Source organism: Phocoena phocoena, chromosome 11 (genome assembly GCF_963924675.1).
Source record: "Phocoena phocoena chromosome 11, mPhoPho1.1, whole genome shotgun sequence".
NCBI classification, from domain to species: Eukaryota; Metazoa; Chordata; class Mammalia; order Artiodactyla; family Phocoenidae; genus Phocoena; species Phocoena phocoena.
The window spans coordinates 100,545,428-100,563,326 of NC_089229.1; the positions used below are offsets into that span (position 1 = coordinate 100,545,428).

Below are 17,899 nucleotides of genomic sequence, written 5' to 3' on the forward strand. Positions count from 1 at the left end.
AACAGGAACCCTCACTGTGTGACCTTTTCGTGGGGAAACTTGCATGAGGGGGAGGGCAGGGCAGAATCTGCATATATAATCATCATTTTCAAGACACAGTCTGCATCTCAAACAAACACAAAAAATAACAAAAAACAAAACAGTCCAACTCTCATGTCTCCCACACATTTGTGCTATAAATTAAGTCAAGATTTAGGATCACGGCTGGGCCCTCAAATCCCTATGGACAAGGAGAAAAAGGAAAGCAGAGCCAGAATGTGAAGTGGGATACACGGGGTGGATGGGGTTTGGGAAGAAGCCAAAACAAAAAAGATGTACAAATCCGATGGGCATCTTTCCAGTCCAGGCACAAAAATGTTTCAGTCTCAAAATCTCTCTCTTGTAGAATTCCAGGGCTTCAGAGAAAAAAGTAAACTAAAACGAGGTAGCCAGACACACACACACACACACACACACACACACACATATATATATATGTATATATATATATACACACACACACATATATATATATAATTTATATATATATATAATATATAGACTATACTCAGCAGAAAAAAAAAGAGACCATGATGTCAACTTTCTTCAAAAAAATAAAAAAAGAAAGACAATACAAATGAAATGAGCGTGGGTAGCAGAGTACTGTCAAAGGACTGATGACGAGAGACTGGGATTAGTTACGAAGTGGAAGAAGGGTGAAAAGGCCGTTGTAGTTGGGTTTGCTTTTATACGTTTCGAAATAAAAACCAGATCACAGTATTCAAATGAAAGCTTAAGTGAAGGCAGACATTTTCCCCAACTCCCCGGGGCTGAAAGGACTGGTCACTCCCCACCCCCGTTTCCAAGTGCAGCGCGGCGGGGATACAGTAGCTCAATCCGTCCTCCAAACCCCTGCTGGGAGGAGTGGCTGGTGGGTGGCGAGTCCTCCTCCGCATCCTCGGGGAAAAGGAGAGGGGGTGGGTGGCGGAGGGACCCCGGACGCAACGAGGGGGGGGGAGGGGAGGGGAGGACGAGCCTGAGGCTCCGCGTCATCGCCCCCACCGCGTCCGCGGCAATGCTCTGGGTCTACGTGTGCGTGTCGAGTGAGCGCGGGGGCCGCGGCGGTGGCAGGAGGACGAACAGGGCGGGGCCGGGGGAGTCGGCGCTGCCGCCCTCACCTGACCTTCTCACTGTCCGTCATCTGCCAGAGGCCCAGGTTGAGTACCTTGAGGCACGGCAGCTGCGTGATGCGCTCCAGGCCGCGCTTGGTGATGCGGGTGCAGCCGTACAGGTCGATGCCGGTGAGCTGGCTCAGGTGCTCGGCGATCAGCTCCAGGCCCTTGTCCGTGATGCGTACACACTGCCCGATGTTGAGTGTGCGCAGCCCATGCATCTGCCGCACCATGCGGTTGATGCCATCGTCGCTTATGTGGCAGGAGCAGAGGGACAGGGACTTGAGGCCGTCCAGCCCCTGCGCTATGTAAGCCAGGCTCTGGTCCCCCACCTTGTCACAGAAGGACACATCCAGCCCCGAGAGGCGCAGGCTGCCCATGGCCAGATGCATGATGCCCGTGTCACTGATGTTGTCGCAGGAGCGCAGGTTAAGGCTGCGCAGGCTGCCCATGTGCGACAGGTGCAGGAGGCCTGCGTCCGAGATGCCTCCGCAGAAGCTGAGGTTGAGGAGCCTCAGGCCCGTCAGCCCCCGGGAGATGTGCTTCAGAGACAGATCCGTGAGCTTCTGGCAGTCCTGCAGCGTGAGCTGCTCCAGGCCCAGGCAGCCCTCGGCCGCGCTGCGCGTCATGCCGGCCAGGTGCCCGATGCCCACGTCCGAGAGGTGGCGGCAGCTGCGGAGATTAAGGCTCTTGAGGCGCTGCAGGCCCCAGGCGATAAGCAGGAGACCGGTGTTGGTGATGTTGCTGCAGCCGCCCAGCTCCAGCACCTCCAGGCCCTTGAGGTACTGGGCTATGCGGCCCAGGCTGCTGTCGGTGATCTGCTTGCACAGGCTCAGGTTGAGAGCGCGCAGCGAACCGATCTCCTGAACGAACGCGTGGCCCAGTCCGTTGTCGGTGAGGTTGTAGCAGCCGCTGAGGTTGAGGCTCTCGATGTTGGCCATGCCCTGGATCACGTAGCTGAGGCTGCGGCGCAGGCTCAGGATCTGCACCCGGCGGATGCCCCGGGCCTGCAGGCTGGGGAACAGCGACGGGTTGGCCCGGCGCAGGTGCAGCTTGGCCTCCACCCCCCGCCACACCGACTTGTGGTAGGCGGCGTCCCGCCAGGCCGTGCACACCTGCGCCGCGCGCCCCTTGTCGCGCACGTCCAGGTAGCCGAAGATCATGGCCAGCAGCTCGGGGAACAGGCACGAGATGTGCGTCTCCATCTTCCTCCCCGCGGCGCCGGGGAGGAGGCGCGGGCCCCGCTCCCGCCCGAGCGACGAGGCGGCTGGCCGGCCGCGCCGCGGGCCCAACGGACGCGCCTCCCGCCTTCCGGCTCGGCGCCGCTCCTCCTCCCGTCCGCGCGTCCTTCCTGCCGCCCTGCCCGCCCTCCCCGCCCGGCGCGCTCGGCGCTCACATCCCGGGCGGGCGCCCCCGCAGCCCGGCCCTTGCTGGGCTCAGCTCTGCCGCGCCCGGCCCGCGCCGCCCCGCCGCCGCGCCCCCGGCCGCATCCTCCGGCGCCGCGCGGGCCGGGCTGCGCGCTCGGGCTGGGCGCCGGGAGGCTGCGGCCGCCTTTGTCCTCGCCCGCTTTTCAAAGCTGCCAGCGGGCCGCCCGCACTCGGCCGCCCCGGCGGGGGGACTTCGGGCCGGCGCGCGCTCGGCCCCCGCGTCCGCGCGCGGGGCAGCGCCGGCCGGCACGGAGCGCGCGCGCGCGCGGAGCCGACCCGGGGCGAGCGGCGGCCGCGCCGGGGGCGTCCGGGCCGGACCCGCTGCTCTCCGCGCCTCCGCGCCCTCGCCCCCCGCGCTCCCCCGCGCGCGCGCGATGGTACGAGCCTGCGCGCCGGAACTGCCGGCGTTGTCCTGGAAACCGAGCGCCGGCCCGCCGCGGGTTAACCCTGTGCGCGCCGGCGGGGCGCCGGCCGGGCCCGCCGCCACCGCTTCCGCCGCCTCCACCGACCTCGAGGAGCTGCCGGCCACGCCCGGCCCGCGTCTAGGCTCCGCGCCGCCGGTTCCGAGGCCTCCCCGCGCTCTCCTGGCCCAGCCTCCCGCCCGCTCCCTTTATCCTCCCGCAAGACCCTCCTCCCCGGACCGCTGCTCGGTGACCGCCCCGCTCTCCTCCCCGCCTCCGTCCCCGGGGCCCCGCCGCGCGTCTGTGCTGCCACCTCCTCGGTCCTCCCCTGTGGGCGGCATCCCACGGTTCCTTTCTCTCCGGTCTTGTGCCCTAAACTGGGGAGAAACTCAGGACTACCTACGCGTCCCTTAGCCGAGCACGGCCTCCCCCCAGTGCGCACTCTGGATCTAGCCATTACCACTTCCTTCTAGCATGTTCCGGGTGTTTCCAGACACCGCCGCCAGTGCGCTCCCTCGGCTCCTTGTGCATCACAACTTCCTCCGCTTCCGCACTCGGCCGGCAGCCCTGGGCTGCGCCGCGTCGCCTCCGCCTGCCTCGCGCCCGGAGGGAGAAGCCTCACCTCAACCGTATCGCCACCGCTCTCTTTCCTGTCAGCCTCTTAGACGATGAAGGGCCCAGTTGTGCCGACAGTCAATGTGTTCGTATGTGCCGATACAATTTTATCTTTTGACAAAACAGAGTGACGATTGGGCTTGGTTTAAGATGCTCCAGCAAATGTCTGTTCGTTTACAAACCGTGTTCTCTGGAACCATGGAATGCTCCAGTCTAGAGCGTGGCTCCTGGGTCTTAAATGCCCACTCAGAGGACAGGGTTTCAAAAGAGATTCATATTAATTACCTTCAAACCAAGAATTTTGGAGCCAGAAAATGACCCTCTGTGTTTTTAAGGAATTTGTGGATCCACACAACAAGATGCAAGACAGCCTGGTTCAGCTATCAAAAAAGGAGAATGGTTTCATTGATTCTTTAAGAACCTGAACAAGGTTTTGACTGGCTGCCATATTCATTATATGAGGTTCCCTTTTGCCCAGGAGACCAGTAGCGGGCCAAATGCATACAGATAGGTAATAGGCGTAGTACCTTTTTAGACTGCCGCCCACCTCCCCTGTTCCGAAATCAGGAAATGCAGAAGCCAAATCCTTCAACCCACGATGCACGTGGTGCAAGGCCCAGAGATCTCTGTAACCCTCCTGGAATCATGTCGGGTTGTGTCGGTCATCTAGAGGATTCCAAATGTGCTGTGCAGTGAGAGTCTCAGTTCTGCGCTACACCTGGGTTGGCACTCTTCTCCTGGGCTGGATCTAGGCCTACACTGGTCTCAGTCACTGCCGCCTGAACTTTTCACCTTACGCGCTACGTGAAGTGACTTTTCCTGTTGTTCTGTGGATGTAGATGTGTTTGTGTTGATATCAAGGTCTTAATCCACAACACCTTAATCCTCCTTGTCACAAAACAAAGTGCTATACCACCAATGGGGTGGCGGGGGCGGGGGGGGGGGGGGGGGGAGGCTGACCTGAAGAGGAGGGGCTTAGTTAGCCGTGCCCCTCCTCCAGACCCGCTGCCGCTCTCAAGTCTGTAAAGTAGTTCAGGTGTGCCCGGAAGCACTTTCTCGAGAAGTTGACCACCTGCTCCTAGCTCTCGCGAAGTTTTTTCTTGAGTTTAGTTCTAGAGTGGTATTAATTCAGGACCTTTTATGTAAGGCGTTCAAACATATATGACAAGGATTTTCAGCAATATGATTGTGTTCACGTTCAATAAACAGGAGAAGAAACATCAAGAAGTATCTTAGAAAATGCACATTAGTGGGGAAACAGAGTGGCACCAGGTGAGCTCTCTGCTGAGTCTGGGGCATGGAGGAAGTGTCTCCCCTTTCTGCGGCTCAGTTTCCTTGTGTTTCACTAGGGCAGATTGACTGGATAATCTCCAGGGATCTTCTCAACAGTTACCCTCTGGGAAACCATGAGCCTCTCTGAGCCCTGTCTCAGCCCGACATTTCGCATTGTTCCTAGTGCAACCCCGAGAACAGGGATAGTTTCACGTGCACTGGCTTCTTGGGGGTTTCGGTTTAGGCTGTGATTTAGGACACAAAAATAGGTGGAGGGAATTATGGACCAGAGACTGGTGGTCTGGAGAAGGTGTGTATCAATGCAGAGGGGCCCGTGGACAGCCCCTCGTATTTTGAGCCCAGGTCGAGACTTTTGTATATGATTCAGCAGCTTGCAACCGAGGTGAAGTTTTTTTCTGAATGAGTTCTGAACTTCTGTTTAGAAGCAGAGGTGATAGCCCTGTGTACAGAGTCTCTAGAACTTTACCAAGAATTTTAAAGACACTGTTTTTTTAGATAGGGTGTGTTTTCCATCTGGGTGGGGCCTGGGAAAATTGTGAGGCCCAACCCAAAGATCAGGCTTACTTAAGGATGTATGCTTCCTGGGACTTCCCTGGTGGCGCAGTGGTTGGGACTCCACGCTCCCCATGCAGGGGGCCTGGGTTCAATCCCTGGTCAGGGAACTAGATCCCACATGCATGTCGCAACTAAGAGTTCTCATGCCACAGCTAGGGAGCCCACATGTCTCAACTAAGTTGAGCCCGCAAGCCACAACTGAGACCTGACACAACCAAATAAATAAATATTAAAAAAAAAAAAAAAAAAGGATGTATGCTTCCTCCCACAGAGAGGCAGGAAAGATCAGAAGAGATCTGTAGCTTTTAAACTCCTCATTCAAGAATATATGTGTCCAGGGCTTCCCTGGTGGTGCAGTGGTTAAGAATCCGCCTGCCAATGCAGGGGACACGGGTTCGAGCCCTGGTCCGGGAGGATCCCACCTGCCACAGAGCAACTAAGCCCATGTGCCACAACTACCGAGCCTGTGTTCTAGAGCCCACAAGCCACAACTACTGAAGCCCGCGCGCCTAGAGCCTGCGCTCCGCAACAAGAGAAGCCACCGCAATGAGAAACCCGTGCACCGCAACGAAGAGTAGCCCCCGCTCACCGCAACTAGAGAAAGCCCGTGCGCAGCAACGAAGACCCAACTCAGCCAAAAATTAAAATAAATAAAATAAAATAAATTTATTTAAAAAAAAAGAATGTAGGTGTCCAGAAACAGTGACCCAGAGGCTAGCTGGTGGGCGTTGGATCAAAGGAGTTAAAACATGTTGTGTGTGCTTTATGTTAACTCTAATGTATCCATGGCACAATGGATGCCTCGCAGTAGGCGCTCTGTAAATGCGGTTGAACTGAAGTGAATGAGAACGATAACAGTTATATAATCTCTTTACAAAAGACTTCATACATGTCAAAACTTTTCTGGACCACCAGTAGCAATGGATATCTGAGGTTTATAAGATCGTGCCTTTCCAACTACTTCCCCACTTCAAGGCAACATTCTCTCTATTCCTAAGTAATTCTAAGCAGGAGAGTATCCTGGGGCACCTCTTGATTAGAGAAAAGGTAAGACATAGTGAGGACTTGATTCACTGAGTGCAAGGAGAAGATTTAACCAGCAACAGCAACAGGACAACCTCACTGAGTAATGCGGAAAGGACTTGAACAGACAGTTCTCTAAAGAATGGTCAACAAGCAGGGGAAAGATGCTCGACATTAAGCATTAGGGAGATGCGAATCAAAACCACAATAAGATATGATCTCATACCCGTTAGGATGGCCACGATGAATAAAACAGAAAATAACAAGTGTTGGCGAGGAGGTAGAGATATTGGAGCCCTGGCGTGCTGTTGGTGGGAATGTGAAATGGTACGGCTGCTGTGGGAAACAGTATGGAGGCTCCTCAAAAACTTAAGAATAGAACTACCTTATGATCCAGCAATTCCACTTCTGGGCATATACCAAAAATAAATAAAAGCGGAGTCTAGACGCACCATGTGTACACCCAAGTTCATAGCATTGTCTGCAACAGCCAGAAGGTAGGAGCAACCCAAGTGTCCCTCACAGATCATGGATAGACACAAGGCGGTCTCTCCATACGACAGAATATTATTCAGCCTTTAAAAAGGAAGGAACTCCTGTCACACCACAGCATGGAGGGAGCTTGAAGACACCATGCTGAGTGAAGTACGCCACTCACAGAGACAAATACTGTATTATTTCGCTTCTATGAGGCATGTAGAATAGTCAGAATCACAGAAACAGAAAGGAGAAGGGTGGCTGCCAGAGGCTGAGGGAGGGGAGCTGTTTTGGGGCACAGAATTTCAGTTCTGCGAGATGAACAAGTTCTGGAAATTTGTCGCACAATGTAAATGTACTTAACACTATTGAATTGTATACTTTAAAATGGCTAAGGTGGTAAGTTTTACGTTATATATATTTTACCACAATTAAAAATGAAAAGATTTAAACAGAACCAACATTGTGAAATGAAGACGTAAATAAATAGGAAAAATAGGTGAAAATTGTCCTCACGTCAGCAAATTGCTGGAACACCCCGAAATATTTGTTTACTCTCTCCCAAATGATTCGTTCATTGTATCCTGTAAACAAGGGCTTTATCCACCCCAATAAAAACAAGGGCTTGAGGTCTGGGTAGCTGGAGCCCTCTCCTGAGGATGACTGTGCCCTTTCATGTACAAACTGGAAAAACTCATGGGAAAGAGATGGGGTGCTATTAATAATCGCCCCCGGATGAATGGACACCGCTTCCTTTTACACTGGAAATGCGACTGCATTTGAAATATGTTGTTTGCAACTTTTGAGTGTTAACTGTAACATATATTTTCTTTTTTAAAATACTTATTTTATTTTTTTTAACTAATTTTTTTTTTGGCTGCATGGGTCTTCGTTGCTGCACGCGGGCTTTCTCTAGTTGTGGCAAGCGGGGGCTACTCTTCGTTGCGGTGCGCGGGTTTCTCATCGTGGTGGCTTCTCTTGTTGCAGAGCACAGGTTCTAGGCGCACAGGCTTCACTAGTCGTGGCTTGCGGGCTCTAGAGCGCAGGCTCAGTAGTTGTGGCGCACGGGCTTAGTTGCTCCGCGGCATGTGGGATCTTCCCGCACCAGGGCTTGAACATGTGTCCCCTGCATTGGCAGGCAGATTCTTAACCACTGCGCCACCAGGGAAGCCTAACATATATCTTCATATTTTCAGGCGCCCAACCAAAGGATTAGAAATACTTCAATCAAATAACCCCAAGTATCAGTTATTATTAAGAAACACCTTTGGTACTTGTTACCAACCAGGTAGCTATGACAACCCTAAAATAAAACAAGCCATATTGTAAATGTAGCCATTTCCAAGCACTGAACGCTTGGGAAGGTGGGTTTTCAATCATGTGGTCGTTCAGGAAATGTTCCTACAGCTGGTGTGCACGGCTCTGTGCCCTGGAGTATAGACAAAGATGCAGAGGGTATGTCTGCTTCTTAGGACTCAGGACCCAGCAACGCGCTACAAAATAGTTTCCATATTATCAGTGGGGTAAGTGCCAATGGAGTGATGGTTATAAATAAAATGTTCTCAGTTTAGAGGACCAGTACAGAGAAGCCTCGCATTTGAATACTGTTGATGAGAGGAAAGTCATTACATAGGGTGGAAATTTATTTAGAGAACAGGCTGGCTTTACCTTACTAGTTTAGGAAAAAATAAGAATGCCATAATAGCAAACATACATTGTCATACATTGTTCTGGTTCTTCAGTATTGAAGAATATTGAAAATTTCCTTTTCAGGGAATTCCCTGGCGGCCCGGTGGTTAGGACTCTGCACTCTTACTGCTGAGGGCCCGGGTTCAACCCCTGGTCGGGGAACCAAGATCCCACAAGCCATGCGACGTGGCCCCCCCAAAAGAGTCACCTTTTCAAAGAAGTCTTAGCTTTTTCTCTTTATTCTCTTTCAAGAATAAGAAACTTTATTTTAACTGTTGTCTATCTGGAACTGGAATTTGGCATCTGAAGTCAGAAATTCTTAGTTCATGGTTTGGACTTTGCTACTGTTTTTAGAACAGAGATTGCCTTGGGAAAAAATTACTTTAAATCAGCTGTCTTTCTCCTCGTTTTGCCCGACAATAGAGCTTAGTGCCTCACACCCTGGGGGCGGTGAGAGGGGACCACTGAGACATTGACTGACTCCTGGGACGGCCCAGGTCCGAGGGGGGCTCCCCTAGGTGCCCGTGACTCGAGGCCCCTTGACACAGGGCTGTTCCCCAGGCTGTGTCCTGAGGAGTTAAGTGTCCCCCAGACTTGCAGCCCAAGTTGTGCGGTGGAGTCCCGGCTCTTCCATTATGCCTGCGTGCCCTCTGGCAGGGTGGCTTCAGCGCTTTGAGCTTCAATTTCCTCATCTATAAAGTGAAAAGTCACTCCTGGTCACAGAACTGTGGTGACAACTCATTGAGAAAAACCACGCAGGGGAAAGGGAGGGCCCTCGGGGGAACCTGGCCTTTAGGAGGGAGCTAATAAACACTGTTCTGTTTTTATCTTTTATAAATGAACCATCCAAAAAAGCCCCACGTGGATGTGCCCCCAAATTGTACAGATACATCCTTACTGAAAGTTAAACATTTAAAAAATGTTATTTCCTGTTTTTAAGAAATGCGCAGGTTAAAGGAGCAGAAACAGCAAACTCGCAAGAGCATGATGAGGTGGTCCCTCACGTCGGGGGAGCCCCCTGTCTCTGTGCCCCTCATTCTCTCCTCCCTGAGTCGGAAAGAGTCATGCTCCATTCAGAAAAGCAAGAGACAGTCCCAGACTCGGAGTCTGCCAGACACACATCCATCCTTTTTCCTCCGACCTAGGTTTTCATCACCAACTCTCATGCTTTCTTGGGTTTCTCCGACTTGCATGTGTATCAGAGTAACTTCGAAGGTCTCTGAGTCAGATGTCTGGGGGGGGGGAGGGGTGCCGAGAATTTGCACATCCAGTGGGTTTCCCAGTTACTGCTGGAATCTCCCACCCCCTGGTTTTCCTTCTCCTGATTTAAAACTTTTGTGAAATTATACTTCTTGAAGTCTCTCCTTTTTTAGTAAAACACAAATAATATTTAAAATAATTATGTCCCCCCCCCCACCATCTTTTGCCTTTGAGTCTCTGGTGTGAAGTCCGAAGTTTTCCCCGTGAGGTAGTGATAGAACGTGGGTTTTTAGTCAGACAGATTTGGGGTCAAAACCTTGACTTCATCACTTATCAGCTCTGTGACTTTGGACGAGCTATTTCACCACTTGGAGACTCAGTTTTCTCGTCTGTAAAGTAGGACTAGTGATGTTCTTATCTTGGGAGCTTTGTGAGGGTTGAACGGGATAATGCACGGAACCTCCGAGTACGGCTCCTGGCCATCGGCAAAATAGCTGATTTTTTTTTTTTCTCTCTTTTTGGCTGCACCACGCAGCATGCAGAATCTTAGCTCCGCAGCCAGGGATGAAACCCAGGCCCCTTGCAGTGGAAGCGGGGAGTCTTAGCCACTGGACCACCAGGGAAGTCCCCAGAATACCAGCTATGTATCGCACATTTATTATGTGTTAGACATTCTTTGACGGTCTTTACGAGTATGACTCAGCTCTTCCTCCCATAGATCCACCTACGTGACTGTGAAGTAGGTTCCATTACTACCTCTGTTTCCTGGTGGGGAAACCACGGCACAGAGGTAAGTGCTCAAGACCATCCGGCCCACAGAACCGGGATTTCAACGCCATGGTCTAGACCTAGAGCCACTTTCTAAATCACTGCTCCGCTGCCCTGAGGTGCATGTTAAGTTTGTCACCGCAGCTGGCTAGGGCGCAGTTGCTGTAAGACACCAAACAAGGCGTGGCCGTGAAAGCAGCAGCTGCTGGTGGCCGAGATGCTGACCCGCCATGAACGGTAACGGGCCATGACGAGGGGTGGCTTCCGTGTGCAACACCTAAGGCCCTGGTTGGTAGACGGCCAAAGTGGGTCTGTGTGTGTGTATGAGACACAGAGACCGCAAGGGCGGAGCCTGCGGGCACCACTGGGAGTGTGCTCACTGGGGTGACGTGTTCACGCCTGGCTCCATCTCCGGGCCTCCAGCGGGACGCCTGGCCGCCTCTGGCCTCACTCAGGCCCCAGGAAGCCGCTTGTGTGTAATTATGTCACCCTCTAGTGGTTACTTCCGTATTAGCCCTTTATCCGAGGAACAGCCCCTCCCTCTAGGTGCAGGTGACCTCTGGGTGAGCAGACCCTCAGGGAACCTGGGGGGGCTGCAGGGGGGCAGTGCTGGGAAAAGAGGAGTGTGGCCAAGGGCAAGGAGAGAAGGGCAGGATCAGAAGAGGGCAAAGTGCTCTGGGAATAAGGATTAGTTTACTCCTGCAGAGAAGGCGGAGGTGGGAAAGGCAGAACATCTGGAGAGAGGAGGGGCTCCCACGCATCAGGTTGTTTAACCTTTTATTCTTAATGGAGGTGTAGTTGATTTACAATGTCGTTTCAGATGTACAGCAAAGTGATTCAGCTATATGTACATACACACATATCTATGTATGTACGTACACATATATGTACACAATATGTATCTATTCTTTTTCAGATTCTTTTCCATTACAGGTTATTACAGGACATTGGATGTAGTTCCCTGTGCCATAGAGCAGGTCTCTGTTGTTTATCTGTTTTATACATAGTAGTGTGTATCTGTTCATCCCAAGCTCCTAATTTATCCTCCCCCCACCCCCTCTGGTAACCCTATGTTTGTTTTCTGTGTCTGTGAGTCTATTTCCACAGCAACATGGATGGACCTAGAGGTTATCATATTAAGTGAAGTAAGTCAGAAAGAGAAAGACAAATATTGTATGATATCACTTATATGTGGAATCTAAAAAAATGATATAAATGAACTTATTTACAGAAACAGAGCATGCATCCATCTTTACCGAGCTTACCGAGCGCTGTTTCTTGTTTGTGAGCGTGGGTGCTGCACCCCGGGCTCTCTCGGGAGCTTCAGTGCAGAGGGCTGGTGGGGTTGGAGAAGAGCTATTTTTAACCAGTTTCAGTTCTCTTTTCCAAGGGAAGTAGGCATAGGCCGTGGGACTCACAAGGGCTGAGTAAATTCTGAACTCTCACCACCTGGGTGGACAGCTGGCTTGACTTCTTCTCCCCGGCCTGAGGCTATGTTCTCTCTGCCGGGAAAGGTCACTTTTGTCGGGATCTTCGTAGGTCTGTCATATCTTGATAAATATTTCAAAGGCAGGGAGGGGATTAAGATCCATCCTACTCAGAACTGCTTTGTAAACTCCATATCGGGCCTGGGACTCTGCTGTCTGCAGCCTTACGGGGCCGGAGTTTGAAGGTTATTCCCTGCTGGAAGGGTGCTGGCACTGAGCCAGGCTTTGCTGGAAAAAAGCCCTATTTGGATGAACCAGAGCATTTACATTTCTTACATCATGTCAGACCCAGAGGAGGACTAAGGGTCGGCCCTGATGCCGAGTTCACAGCCAGGTCCCCTTTTCTGCCAAGAGGATGGGGTTAAATGTTTTAAAAAAGACAGCCAGAAACTCAAGGGATACAAAAGCAAAATCTCACCTTGCTGGTGTTAACCCTTCACACCCCAGAGAAGATAGTTGGAGATCAAAATCCCATCTTTACATCCTGGGATCCGCAGCTTTCGTGATTGCCAGTCGTTCCCAAAGAGGCCGCTAACTCCAAGCATGGCTTCCCCCCTGTGTCAGGGCATGAACACAGCACGGAAACCCTGTCCACACTGTCCCTAAAGCTGGAAAAATCTGTCTCAGCTCTGAACTCAGTGAGGTTCTTTGTTTGTTGTTTGCTGTTTATTTTTAAACAGTACTGTTTAAACGTACTGTTTAAAGCCGAAAAGTTCAGGTAACTCTTTCAAGTTGTCCATGCCTGCTGTGGACCATCAAGAATTCCTTGATTGGGCTTCCCTGGCGGCGCAGTGGTTGGGAGTCCGCCTGCCGATGCGGGGCACGCGGGTTCGTGCCCCGGTCCGGGAAGATCCCACATGCTGCGGAGCGGCTGGGCCCGTGAGCCATGGCCGCTGAGCCTGCGCGTCCGGAGCCTGTGCTCCGCAACGGGAGAGGCCACAACAGTGAGAGGCCCGCGTACCGCAAAAAAAAAAAAAAGAATTCCTTGATTTAGTTGGTTGCGGGGACTAAAGCCGTCAGCATTTGGGCAGAAGAGGGAAACCTAGAGATTGGACGATTCTTCCCTTTGAAGCTTCAAAGGCGCCGTGAGGACGTGTGAGGTCAGCGCCGGGTTTTACAAGTGGCGAAAACAAGGCGGAAAATGAGAAGTGACCTTCTCAAAGTCATGGGGTCTTTCCTGGGCCCGCACAGCTTCTGGGAACCCCGCACGCAGGCTTGCCTTTGTACGATGTTTCAGTAAAACTCTGTGCGTCTGGAAGGATAATCAGACGTGGGCAGAAGTCCACAGACACGGGCTCACTTGTGGCACTAAGTGATGGGGATGCTAATTGACAAACCGCAGCAGGCGAGGAAAAGCAGCCACTCCAAACAGAGTGACGGTGGGAGCGGCTGTTAAAAGTGCTGGGTGGAGGGCGGAAAAATAAAGAAATAAGAAATAAATTATAAAGTATCTTAAAAGAAAAAGTGCTGTGGGGAAACGGGAATCCCCACCTTTGGGATCTCTTTTTTGCCTGGTTCTCCATTCTCCCAATTTTATATATAGATGTTAAAAGTTTGACATACTTTGAAAAATAATACGTAAGCTAAGAAGCTGTCCTAGCAGGCAGAGCGGAAGTGAATGAGCTGTGCTGTGACCTCAGCAGCGCCTGTGTGGTGCTTCACGTTAGAAACGGCCCGTCTGCTTCCTTAGGCTACTACGCGCCCATCATAATGTTCCATGTAAACGTAGCATTTACTACAAACACCCTGTAAGGGATCTACACCTACGGAACGCCGTGGCTACTATGTGAATTCATATGCTAATATTTTTCTGTGTTCTATAGTATAAGATAGGAAGTGCTTAAGATTTGAGCATTTGTTAATCCTTAACCACCATAAGGAATCTCATGGTTGAAGAGGGGAGGGAACAAATTAGAGGTATGGGATTAACAAACGGCTATATATTGATTAGCCAAAGAATTTGTCTGGGTTTTTCTGGAACATCTTATGGAAAAACCCGAACGAACTTTTTGGCCAAACCAACATAAACTAGAGAAGCAACAAGGATATATTGTACGGCACAGGGAATTATACCCATTATCTTGTAATAACGTATAGTAGAGTATAATCTGCAAAAATAGTCATTATACCGTACACCTGAAACTAACGCAATATTGTAAATCAACTATACTTCAATTTGAAAAAAAAACAACAACAAAGAATCCCGTGGTTTAAATTAGATCATCTTAAATTATCCTTGGCTCTGGGAGAGAGCCGGTTGTTCCATTCTGATGCATGGATCGTGTTCCACACTGAGGGTGGGAGGTGTTTGTTCTGTTTTGCTTTGCTTTTTTTTTTTTTTCCCCCTCCCCGGCCACGATGTATGACTTGGTCTTGTGGGAACTTAGTTCTGCGACCAGGGATCAAACCTTGGCCCCCAGCAGTGAGAGTGCTGAGTCCTAACCACTGGACCGCCAGGGAATTCTCTGTTTTGTTTTTCCTTAAAAACAATTTTTTTTTATTCTGTTCATTTAAATTCTAAGACAAAGCTGGAAAAGGGAGAGTTGAAGACCTGAAAATAATATCTTCTGTCATTTGCTATTCTCCCAGGAAAAGCAATGGCTCGCAAAAAATTTTTAAAAATAAAAGGCTGGAGGGATTAAGTCTGCGGTGTTCTACGAGAGAAAGCACCCAGATTCCATCTGAAAGTTGAGCTGTTTCACACCCTTTCTAAACAGGAAGGATGCAAATACATGGCAGCATTAGGTGGGAGCCTGAATGTTTTCTTAAACATTTCTTAGATGTTAGGGATCCTGAAACATTAAACAAGCAGAGTATCCCATCCTGGGTGAGTGCCCGTCAGGAGAATGTTTCCTAGCTCCTGCTTGAGTGGACCTACCCCACTCCCTCCCCTCCCAAAAAAAGAGTAAACTATCTCTAAACATCAACATCAAATCAGCAACAGCAATGAAACAACTTTAAAAAGGCGTATCAGAGATCCACCAGATTCTATTCTGCATTTTTCTGTAGCATATACCAGTTTGGTTCGCTTCGTGGTTAGATGCACCTGGATCGGGGTGGTGGTTTCATGGGTGGAGACAAATGTCAATATTCATCAAGCTGTGTATTTAAGATTTGTGTATTTTACTCTATGTATAGTCTGTTTCAGTTTTTTTTTTTTTAAAGCTGTTTGTTTGTTTAAGTCAGAGGGGGCGTAACAGGTCAAGGGAGGTTTACTTCTCTGCGTACAAACAATCACAACTTCTGTTTGTTCAACAGGCCAATCAAACAGGTAGAGATTCTGAGGCAGCCGGAATTGAAAAGGGCCGGGCACTTTGCCTTAACCCTAACCCGCAGCCCTGCGGCCACCCTTGCCCAGTAACTGCCACACCCTCCCTGGGCCTTTCTGGCCTGGCTGCACTTGCTCAACTAGGGCAGGGAGTTTGTCTTTCTGCTCAGCCACATCCCGAAGCCCCTGGCACAGTGTATGCAGTTGGCACTCGATAAATACTCTTTCAGTCTGATCACTTCTCTTTGGTTAATAATCTGTGTTGCGGGTGGGGAGTAGAGTGAGAGAGACAGGGAGAAGGAAGCTGTTTTTTAAAGCCTAGATCAGAGACTCTGTGTCATGGGGAGCACCCCGGGACTGGCCAGGAAGTGGGACAGAGAACGCACAGACCTTTTTAGGTCTGCCTCCATCTTTGAGGATGTTTCCTTAATGTTGGAAAAATACAGTCATTTCATCGTTGCCATACCGTGCTCCACGCTGTTCCCTATGGAGCCCAGTCGGGTCACATTATACTTGCTGGGTTCTGCTGTGCGGTTTTCCATTGTCATTTTGGTTGTCGATACTGGCTTTTCAGGTTGGGTCTGTGGTTTCTCTTGACACAAACAGGAGTACCTTTTATCACTGAGATTTTCCTAGGGGTCCGGCCATTTTAAGCTGGAAATTTTCATCGGGATTCGTGTTCACATTCCTGTGGGTGAAAAACACAGGCCTTTCTGCGGGGCAGGGGATGCAGCCGCTCTGTGCCACAAGGAGGACAAGGGCACCACGGGAAAGCCGTGACACACGTCAGAGCGCCAGACCCAGCTGGCCTGCCGGTCCCTGACACCCCACATGGTGGCATCTGCAAGGGTGAGGCCCTTTGCAGAGGAGCAAGAAGGCCCCTGCCTATGTGTCCTGGACTTGAACTTGGGGGCACCGGCTACTGGGCGTGAGACCCATCTAATGAGGGTCCTCATTAGAAGTTTCCTCTCTTTTAAATCTGCTTTTTTACTGAGGTATAACCGACATATAAAATAGGGACCTTGTCACAAATTTGCATCACCCTTGCTGAGGCCATGCTAGTACCTAAGGTACGTACAGAAGATATAGATCTTCTCTGTGTCTTTCCAATTTTAGTAGATCTGCTGCTGCGGCGGCGGTGGGCACTTCAATCCGTTTTTGTAAACGAAAGTTCTAACTGCTTTTGAAACCCACAGTCTTGTTTTATTTTGCTGGTGGAACCCAGCGGGTGATGTTGGGACAGGGCTGTGGCCACAGAGCATGGTTAGCTTGGGGAAAGCAGCAGAGCCAAAAAATGCCCCCTGATTCAACACTTCCGCCCTCTGAGTGACTTCAGCCCATATCCAGTTACAGAGTCACAGGGTTTCTTTGGCAAAAACACGTTTTTGGGCTAGAGTCCGCCAGGCAAAGCCAGTGTCACCTGGCTAGTGGAGTTTGGGGACCTGTCTGCCTCACACACGATTAGAGGCGTTGTTTGTTCAGGGCTTCTCTGTAGAATGTTTATTCATGGAGAAGGAGACAGAAGCTCCAGCAGCCCAGCTGGCTTTCCAGATCCTGGGTGGAATTTGTAACCCTGTTTTTCTCTTTCGTTGGATGTGGCTGTCACAGAAAGAGAATAAATATGGACCCCCGCTCACCGCCGATGCTGTGCTTCCATTGCATTTAACACATAATGAAAGTCAGGTGTGTGCTCAGAGATACAGAGCTGAACCAAGGCGAGGAGTCCTACACTTCTGTCCCCAGAGCTGGTGACAGTTCTGGGCAGAATCCTCTGGCCTCCCTCCGTTGGCCGCTGGCTGAAAGATGTGGTCCTGCTGAGGTGTTCTCGTCTTAAAACTAAATGACATATGAAAGAGGAAATACAAATGCCTAAGAATCATCTAAATGCGTCTGCCCTTGTGAATAATCAAAGAAATGCAGTTTAAAATGAAATAGTACTTTTAAAAATAAATAAATTTATTTATCTATTTATTTATTTATTTTTGGCTGCGTTGGGTCTTCGTTGCTGCTCGCGGGCTTTCTCTAGCTGCAGCGAGCGGGGGCTACTCTTCGTTGCGGTGCGTGAGCTTCTCATCGCGGTGGCTTCTCTTGTTGCGGAGCACGGGCTCTAGGCGTGCGGGCTTCAGTAGTTGTGGCATGCGGGCTCAGTAGTTGTGGTTCGCGGGCTCAGTAGTTGTGGCTCTCAGGCTCTAGACTGCAGGCTCAGCAGTTGTGACGCACGGGCTCTAGAGTGCAGGCTCAGTAGTTGTGGCGCACGGGCTTAGTTGCTCCGCGGCATGTGGGATCTTCCCAGACCAGGGCTCGAAACTGTGTCCCCTGCATTGGCAGGCAGATTCTTAACCACTGCGCCACCAGGGAAGCCCAAAATGAGATAATATTTTTTACCTATCACAAGATGAGATTTTTTAAAAAATGACACTATCCAATCATCTTAATTAACTTTTATTATTCAGAACTAAAAATTACTTCAGTGTTTTGTTTGTTTGTTTGTTTTGCGGTACGCGGGCCTCTCACTGTCGCGGCCTCTCCCGTTGCAGAGCACAGG

At 50.7% G+C, this 17,899-nt stretch overlaps 1 protein-coding gene and 1 pseudogene across 1 annotated transcript; both read right to left on the reverse strand.

The window, feature by feature from the left end:
* Positions 1 to 1,153: 1,153 nt before the first annotated feature.
* On the reverse strand, positions 1,154 to 2,356 carry FBXL14 (F-box and leucine rich repeat protein 14). The gene has a single exon (XM_065888105.1). It carries the CDS (start codon positions 2,354 to 2,356, stop codon positions 1,154 to 1,156), a length of 1,203 nt encoding a protein of 400 aa, XP_065744177.1.
* Positions 2,357 to 16,363: 14,007 nt separating this feature from the next.
* Positions 16,364 to 16,490, reverse strand: LOC136131627 (U6 spliceosomal RNA; annotated as a pseudogene).
* Between the last annotated feature and the right edge of the window lie 1,409 nt (positions 16,491 to 17,899).

Excerpts from the sequence above, each read along its gene's own strand:
- FBXL14 (XM_065888105.1), bottom strand. The coding sequence starts at position 2,356 with ATGGAGACGCACATCTCGTGCCTGTTCCCCGAGCTGCTGGCCATGATC.